Below are 9,118 nucleotides of genomic sequence, written 5' to 3' on the forward strand. Positions count from 1 at the left end.
AACCTATGGCTGAACTTTGTTCAAGAAAAAGATAAACTGCTGACTGATTTCATTGTCAATCTCTGGCCACTCAACAATGTCTACAGTAGAAAGTTCTGTAGTGTTCACTTTCTCCCTTTCCAAAATGACTCACCTGTTCACCCTGCCCAACCCTCTCCATTATGAGTGTTCCTGTAACTCACTGGGGAAAAATGAGCACTCTCAGCTTCTCACCACCAGGGCAAAGAATTGTACCCATTTGTACTCATTCTCCATGCTTCCCCTCAAGTCAACAGATGGAGGGTCCTGCCCCTGGGAAATGCCCACTCTCCTTCACTTGTGATATGGAGTCCACAGTCTCTTTGTTCTTCATGGATACCTTCTCTCTCATACACCATCAGTTGTGCCTTTTCTATCAGATCACTCCTGTTGCTGCTGCTGCTGCTGCTGCTTCTAAGTCGCTTCAGTCGTGTCTGACTCTGTGCGACCCCACAGACGGCAGCCCACCAGGCTCCCACGTCCCTGGGATTCTCTAGGCAAGAACACTGGAGTGGGTTGCCATTTCCTTCTCCAATGCATGAAAGTGAAAAAGTCAAAGTGAAGTCACTCAGTCGTGTCCGACTCTTTGTGACCCCATGGACTGCAGCCTACCAGGCTCCTCCGTCCATGGGATTCTCCAGGCAAGAGTACTGGAGTGGGGTGCCATTGCCTTCTCCCCAGATCACTCCTAGGAGCCTACAAACATCCTCTAGTACAGAGTTTGGCTTCAGGAGTCCACAACTTTACTGGGAGAAAAAGATATTATTTTCACTGGCCTCTAATTATAATTTAACATTTTCTTCAATTATGAATGGAGGCAATAAACCACAATCTTCCCCACAACTCTAACCTCAAAAGAGCTTACTGTTCCAATTGTACTTTTTTAGATTTGGTGTCTATTTGGCATCCATTCATCACAGGGTCAATTACATTAGCTACATTTTATTTTTTCTTTTTCTATTCAAATGATGACTCTTAAATTCTCTTGAATGTTCTCTAGAATACATTTAAATAACCAGAGGTAAAATACAAAGGGTTGATTAAGATGTATTTTTATTTTCTTAGAATACTCAAAATGAACACATTTAAACACAAACCAATCTCATATTTCAAAAGAAAAGTATAGGCAGCACAAATGGAGGAGAAGAGGAACCATTACATTAAGAACATTTTAATTGTTTTTAAGCCATACAAGTCTTTCAAATTCCACTAACAAAAAAGTATTTTATAGCTTCTATCCAAAATTTACAGAAGTCCCAAATTGATACGATTCTTTTGTCTTCTTGAGCTATGTTTTCTTATTCATGATGTTCAGTTTTGGAGGCCTCACGATGTTGTTGTTGAGTTGCTAAGTCAAGTCCAACTCTTTTGCGATTCCATGGTCTGTATGTAGCCTGCCAGGCTCCTCTGTCCATAGGACTCCCCAGGCAAGAATACTGTAGTGGGTAGCCATTTCTTTCTCCAGGGGATCTTCCCGACCCAGGGATCGAACTGGCAGGCAGATTCCTTACCACTGAACCACCAGGGAAGCCCAGTGGCCTCACTACTGGGTAGAAATGGCTCTCTCAGAGCTAGCTGATAATTAGAGAGAGCAAAGGATTCAGCCAACCAGGAACATACCTTTCATATGGAAGTCAACCCATCTTGAGTCTATATCACCAACCCCTTCCTGGTCTAACTCTGACACAGCCAAGCCAGTATGATCCCTGCCCTAAATCATCCCAGAAAAAGTCACTGGGCATCTGGAGACCAACCCTAGAGCTCAAAGCCCCAAGAAACTCTTCAGAGTCGTCAGTCCTAAACTGTCTACCCTGCTTTGCCTTGCTTTCCGGAGGAAACTCCAACAAATGCTGTGCATGGGGCTTTTTCTGTTCCATCTTCTGCATCTTGACTGACAGAGTTCTTTCTGCTGTGGCCTTGCCTAGCACACAGTGACCCTTGCCTTGGACCCATGAGTTTTATAACCTTCTTCCTTCAAAGGCTCATTCTCATTTCCTCCTGTGGCCACACTGACTTTCCCGGACCACATTCAACATGTATATTTTTGGAACCACCACCCATACTTTTATATCCCATTATAGTAAATTGATGCTTTCAAATTGTGGTGCTGCAGAAGACTCTTAAGAGTCCCTTGGACAGAAAGGGGGTCAAGCCAGTCGATTCTTAAGGAAATCAACCCTGAATAGTCATTAGAAGGACTGAATCTGAAGCTGAAGCATCAATACTTTGGCCATCTGATACAAAGAGACAACTCTTTGGAAAAGACCCTGATGCTGGGAAAGACTGAGGGCGGGAGGAGAAGGGGGCGACAGAGGATGAGATGGTTGGCTGGCATCACTGACTCAATGGACACGAGTTGGAGCAAACTCTGGGAGGTAGTGAAGGACAGGGAAGCCTGGCATGCTGCAATTCGTGAGGTGGCAAAGTGTCGGACATGAGTTGGTGACTGAACAACAACAGTTATTATGAATATCTCAAAGTACCGTCAGGCTCATAGTACTTCAATATGAGTCATTTCCAGATCTGCATGGCATGTGATCATTCCTGGAACACACTGTTGAATGCTATTAGGCAATTATGGGCCTAATAGCTGATACCCCAAAATAGTGAAGCCTCATATTTTTCCATTAGTGATGCAGACATCTACGTTGCTTCCCAGGTTCCCTACCTTCAGTGGTTTATTACTGAACACTTAGAAGAAGATGAATCATTTTCATTGTTGAAGGTTTGCTCAAGTGAGAATTCTTAAGTTTCCATCAGGAAAGTGGCCTTTGGCAACATGTACAGGCACTCTGGCCACATTATAGGTAATATTGTCCATCTCACTTGATAGTAAGTCCAAGTTCTAGTTTCTCAAGCCTAACTTTTTAGAGTCACCTCGGACCCTTTTCATTCCTTCACACACCACGTTCCATTCACCAGGAAACCCTGCTGCTTCCACCTTTAAGAGAGATCCAGTCACTTCTCCACCTTCCACTGCTATCACCATGGTACAAGCCAGCAGGGTCTCAAGCGTGAATTCTTACCAAAACCTTCAAATCATCTTTTTTCTTTTAGTTTTATGTTTTTATTTTTAACGGAGTGCCCAAAGTGACCGCTTAAAATTTAAATCAGATCACATTACTCCTCTGCTCAAAACACAAAGTTTCCCACTTCACTCTAAGTTACAATGTTCTCTTAATAATCTGTAATAACCTATATGGGAAAAGAATTTGAAGACGAATGAATATATGAACATGTATAACTGAATAACTCTGCTGTACATCTGAAACTAACACAACATCGACTATACCCTAATGTGTGCGTGCATACTTAATTGCTTCAGTCTTGTTCGACTCTTTGCAACCCTACAGACCATAGCCCACCAGACTCCTCTGTCCATGGGATTTCCCAGGTAAGAATACTGGAGTAGGTTGCCATGCCCTCCTCCAGGGGATCTTCCTGACCCAGGGATCAAACCTGTGTCTTAAGTCTCCTGTACTGGGAGGTAGGTTCTTTCTTTACCACTAGCGCCACCTGGGAAACCCCATAATCTAATCTAAAATAAAAATTAAATTAAAAAAATACACTGATATTTTGATCTGATCAGTTACTCCACAGATATACTGGCACACATAGAAATGACATTTGTTGCTACATTATTTATAATAGTGAAATATGGAAAACAAACCATGTCAATCATTAGATGACTATCTAAGTGAACTATGACTCAAGGAATATTCTGCAGCTTTTAAAACAAATGCAGATGCTTTTGTGTCTGTGTAGGATGAAAGAAAAGAGGGGTAGATTACAAAAATCATATTTTTAAAGGCATCAGAGAGTTGGGGAAATAATAAGATCTAAATGGACTAAAACTCCTCCAAGAATAGGAGTGAACTGATTTAGTGACTAGGTCACTATTTCCCTGGTAGCATCTGTGAATTCTGGGTATGGACCAGGTCAGGTCTGAAATAGGCACATTTGAAAAACCTACAGGTAGTAAGAAATTTAATGCTGCAACATTGAACACTTTTTCCCGAATATTAGGAAAAAGACAAGCTTATCTATGTATACCATTTTTATTCAACGATATATTAGAAGTTTCTCTTTATGTTGGAGAAGGGAACGGCTACCCACTCCAGTATTCTGGCCTGGAGAATTCCAGGGACTGTATAGTCCATGGGGTCGCAAAGAGTTGGACACGACTGAGCGACTTTCACTTCACTTCACTTCTCTTTATGTAAGAAAAAGAAATAAAAGGCATAAAGATCAGAATACGGGAAATAAACTTATCTGTTTGTAGGATATATTGTGTATGTCTAAAAATCCTAGGAAATCTACCAAATAACTACTGGAATAATAAGTGAATTTGGCAAGATAAGAGAATACAAAACAAAAACAATTATATCTTTTATGTGCCAGAGTGACATCACTGGAAAACAAAAGTGGAAACAATTTATGGACTTCCCTGGGCATCCAGTGGTTAACACTGCACTTCTAAGGCAGGGGGTGCAGGTTTGATCCCTGATCAGGGAACTAAGATCCCCATATGCCTGCTATGCAGTGCAGCCAAGGGGAATAAAAAGTGAAAACAATTTCTGCAATATCCTCAAGGTATCTACAATAGCCTCAAGAATATTAAATAGTTCAGAAAAATAATTAACAATCACAGGCAAGACTCCCATCATTAGAAACTACAGAATATGCCTAAAAAAGTTATATAACAAATGGGAGATACGGCAGTTATAGAAGACAATAGCATTAAAAAGTCAATTTTTCTGTAGACTTAACAAACTTCCAATTATATTTCCATCAGTTTTTATTACTGATATTGCCAAGCCAATTTAAAAATTTATATTAAAATGCAAATAATCTTAAATGCATTTTCATACTGTTCATGGGGTTCTCAAGGCAAGAATACTGAAGTGGGTTACCATTCCTTTCTCCAACAGACCACGTTTTGTTTTTTGTTTTTTTCTTTTTTTTTTTTTTAATTTTATTTTTAAACTTTACAATATTGTATTGGTTTTGCCAAATATTGAAATGAATCCACCACAGGTATACATGTGTTCCCCATCCTGAACCCTCCTCCCTCCTCCCTCCCCATACCATCCCTCTGGGTCGTCCCAGTGCAGCAGCCCCAAGCATCCAGTGTCGTGCATCGAACCTGGACTGGCGACTCGTTTCATACATGATATTATACATGTTTCAATGTCATTCTCCCACGTTTTGTAAGAACTGTCCACCGTGACCCGTCCATCCTGGGTGGCCCTACATGGCATGCATGGCTCATAGTTTCATTGAGTTAGACAAGGCTGTGATCCAAGTGATCAGTTGGGTTAGTTTTCTGTAATTGTAGTTTCCATTCTGTCTGCCATTTGATGGATAAGGAAAAGAGCCTTTGGAAGCTTTCTGATAGGAGAAACTGGCTGCTGGGGAATCTGGGTCTTGCTCTGGTGGGCAGGGCCATGCTCAGTAAATCTTTAATCCAATTGTCTGTTGATGGGTGGGGCTGTGTTCCCTCCCAATTGTTTGGCCTAAAGCCAAACTATGGTAGGGTTAATGCTGGTAATGGCGACCTCCTTCAAAAGGACTTATGCCAGACTACAGAATTCAGTGTCCCTGACTCCATGGCAGGCCACTGTCAACTCACGCCTCTGCTGGTGACTCCTGGACACATACAGACACTGGTTCAGTCTCTTGTGAGGTCACTGCTCCTTTCTCCTGGGTCCTGGTGTGCACAAGGTTTTGTTCATGCTGTCCAAGAGTATGTTTCCCTAGTCCTATGGAAGTTTGGTAATCAAATCCCTCTGGCCTCCAAAGTCAAATTCCCTGAGGGTTCTCAGTCCCTCTCCAGATCCCCAGATGCTGGAAAACCTGTTGTGGGCCCTAGAACTTTCACAACAGTGTGAGAACTTCTTTGACATAACGGTTCTCCAGTTTGTGGGTCGTCTGCTCAGTGGCTCTATGGTGGGACACACACGCAGAGCCTCCCACGTCTGCTGCAGCCTAAGCCCCTATCCCTGCAGCAGGCCACTGCTGACCCATGCCTCCACAGGAGACACCCAAATACTCAAAGGCAAGTCTGGCTCAGTCTCTTGTGGGGTCCCTGCATCCTGGTGCCCACAAGGTTTTGTTTGAGCCACAGTTAGAACTGGTCATGGAACACCAACCGGTTCCAAATTGGGCAAGGAGTACGTCAAGGCAGCATATAGTCACCTTGCTTATTTAACTTATATGCAGAGTACATCATGTGAAATGCCCAACTGGATGAAGCACAAGTTGGAATCAAGATTGCCGGGAGAAATATCAATAACCTCAGATATGCAGATGACACCCCCCTTATGGCAGAAAGCAAAGAGGAACTAAAGAGCCTCTTGATGAAAGTGAAAGAGGAGAGTGAAAAAGCTGGCTTAAAACTCAACCTTCAAAAAACGAAGATCATGGCATCTGGTCCCATCACTTCATGACAAATAGATGGGGGAACAATGTAAACAGTGACAGACTTTATTTTTCTGGGCTCCAAAATCATTGCAGATGGTGACTGCACCCATGAGATTAAAAGACGCTTGCTCCTTGGAAGAAAAGCTGTGACAAACCTAGACAGCATATTAAAAAGCAGAGACATTACTTTGCCGACAAAGGTCCGTCTAGTCAAAGCTATGGTTTTTCCAGTAGTCATGTACAGATGTGAGAGTTGGACCATAAAAAAAGCTGAGCACCCAAGAATTGATGCCTTTGAACTGTGGTGTTGGAGAAGACTCTTGAAAGTCCCTTGGACTGCAAGGAGATCCAACCAGTCCATCCTAAAGGAAATCAGTCCTGAATATTCACTGGAAGGACTGATGCTGAAGCTGAAATTCCAATACTTTGGCCACCTGATGCAAAGAACTGACTCATTGGAAAAGACCCTGATGCTGGGAAAGATTAAAGGCGGGAAGAGAAGGGGACCACAGAGGATGAGACGGTTGGATGGCATCACTGACTCCATGGACATGAGTTTGAGCAAGCTCCGGGAGTTGGTGATGGACAGGGAAGCCTGGCACACTGCAGTCCACGGGGTCGCAAAGAATCGGACACCACTGAGTGACTGAACTGAACTGAACTGAATCTTGAATGCCACATCAATGCCAAAATAGTCAAAGAATTTTCACTACTTGTTTTAAAGATTTACTATAACTGTATTAGTTTTTATTTATTTACTGTATTTATTTACTGTATTAGTGTTAACAAAGGAGTGGGCATTTAATCAACGGAATAGGATAGAAAGGCTAGACATAGATCTACACATATATATCAATTAATCTTTGAAATGCTGCAAAAGGCAATTCAGTGAGGAGAGGAAAGTCCTTCAAGAAATGATACTGAAACAACTGGACATGGAGACGGGAAAAAAGTAAAACTCATCCCTTCTGTACACGTTACAAAAAAATTAACTCTAAGTGGCTCTAGGACCTAAATATAAAATAGAAAGCTATAAACCTTTTAGAAGAAAACAGAATAAACTTTGTGACCTTGCTTGGCCTTCTAAGACAAGCTTTCAGAAACATTCCTAAAGATTTATCAAAATCATATATCTAAGGAAGGCTACAGAAGACCAAGATGTATTTATTTAAAAGACAGTATTTTTCATCTATCAAACTACGGTACTTAGTGTGGGCCAGGATATGAGAGTCAGAACTCTCCTACACTCAAAGGAAAAGAAAAAGGATTCTTACATCATTCTTTAATCCTTACATAATCCCTAGGGGCAACACAATAATATAAACAATTTAATGTCCTTTAGGTAGTCTTACATTTAGGTATTTATTCTGATGAGCTGCCCTAGTGGCTCAGAGGTTTAAGCATCTGCCTGCAATGTGGGAGATCTGGGTTCAATCCCTGGGTCGGGAAGATGCCCTGGAGAAGGAAATGGCAACCCACTCCAGTGTTCTTGCCTGGAGAATCCCAGGGACAGAGGAGCCTGGTAGGCTACAGCTCACGGGGTCGCAAAGAGTCCAGCACGACTGAGCTGCTTCACTTTCACTTTCAGATGAAACAATCAAGTAAGTGCAAAAACTACAAACAGTATAAACACACAGGAACATACACACAAGACTATTAATTGAAGTATTGTTTGAAATAAAGGAAAAAGTTAGCAGCAACCTATATACTATTTTTGAAAGATATATTTAAAAGTGATTTTAAAGACAAAAACATGTACAACAATGATTACTAATATCCTTAGTGTGCAGTGAAAACAGACCTCACCATAATCAAATAGCACCAGCTGAAAATACAGTGCCCACTGTATTTGTAAAGACCAAGTTTGCAAGCCACTTTTACAACTGCCTGGTGTTTATCGATTTGGATACTAATTTATTAAGTGTTTTCATAAATCGAAATTAATTATATTACACTTCTGTCTTCCCAATCATTGAATTTAGTTAATATATATACACTTTAGATTTTTCATCTATGCTGAAGTAACTAGCACTTTTAATTTCTACTTCCAAAAAGGCACTGACAAGCTGTCTTGTATTTCACAACTCATAAAAACCTATTTCTTTAGAAAAATCTTGCATAAGGCAGTTGTTGTTAGTTAACTTACTCATAAATGGCTAGATCGTTTAACTGTGGGCAGTAGGTAGGTTCCCCACGTTCTAACACTGCATTTGAGATGTAACGAAAGAAAATAAAAAAGAATACATTATCTCTTCCGGAAACCCTATGTGCTCAGGCCACATACCTTGATTCTTGCTTTCTCTATAAATTCTAGAGGGGTTTTTCCAAACTCAAATCCAGCTCCAATCCAAGGAATCCAGCCCCTTATGCACGGGGGTCTACGCAAGTTCTTCCACTGAAGAAATAATAAAACAGCAACACAACCTAAGATTATAATCACTGTTGGGGAAATGAATTCCATGTTTTTGTCTAGCACCTTCCTGAGTCAGAGAAGGGAAAAGTCTTGCTTCTTCGCCCTGGAACAGGGCACTCACTCGACCTCCCAACTTTTCCGCTGTGACTTTTGCAGCTTGGTCGACTTCTTAACTGTAGCCTCTTTTCCCCGCCCCAATTTTTAGGTAACTTTTGCAACATCTCTTCCTACCACGTACACGTCTTTTTCAAGTCCTGACTATCC

At 41.4% G+C, this 9,118-nt stretch overlaps 1 protein-coding gene across 9 annotated transcripts in view; it reads right to left on the reverse strand.

Annotated features, from left to right (window-relative positions):
• CYP39A1 (cytochrome P450 family 39 subfamily A member 1) overlaps window positions 1-8,999 on the reverse strand; it is a 135,578-nt gene extending 126,579 nt beyond the window's left edge. For 7 of the 9 annotated variants that reach the window (XM_086371983.1, XM_086371987.1, XM_086371980.1 and 4 more), the window contains exon 1: window positions 8,726-8,999. In XM_086371983.1, the coding sequence (XP_086228109.1) occupies window positions 8,726-8,902 (177 nt within the window). In that variant the 5' untranslated portion in view covers window positions 8,903-8,999. Of the gene's footprint in view, window positions 1-358; window positions 700-8,725 lie in introns of those variants that run through there. The other 2 variants (XM_086371984.1, XM_086371985.1) reach the window with 1 other exon arrangement.
• Window positions 9,000-9,118: the final 119 nt, after the last annotated feature.

The sequence above is a fragment of the Bos grunniens genome, chromosome 23, assembly GCF_055505025.1.
Source record: "Bos grunniens cultivar Pamir isolate PY7600 chromosome 23, Bosgru_T2T1.0, whole genome shotgun sequence".
Taxonomy (NCBI): Eukaryota; Metazoa; Chordata; class Mammalia; order Artiodactyla; family Bovidae; genus Bos; species Bos grunniens.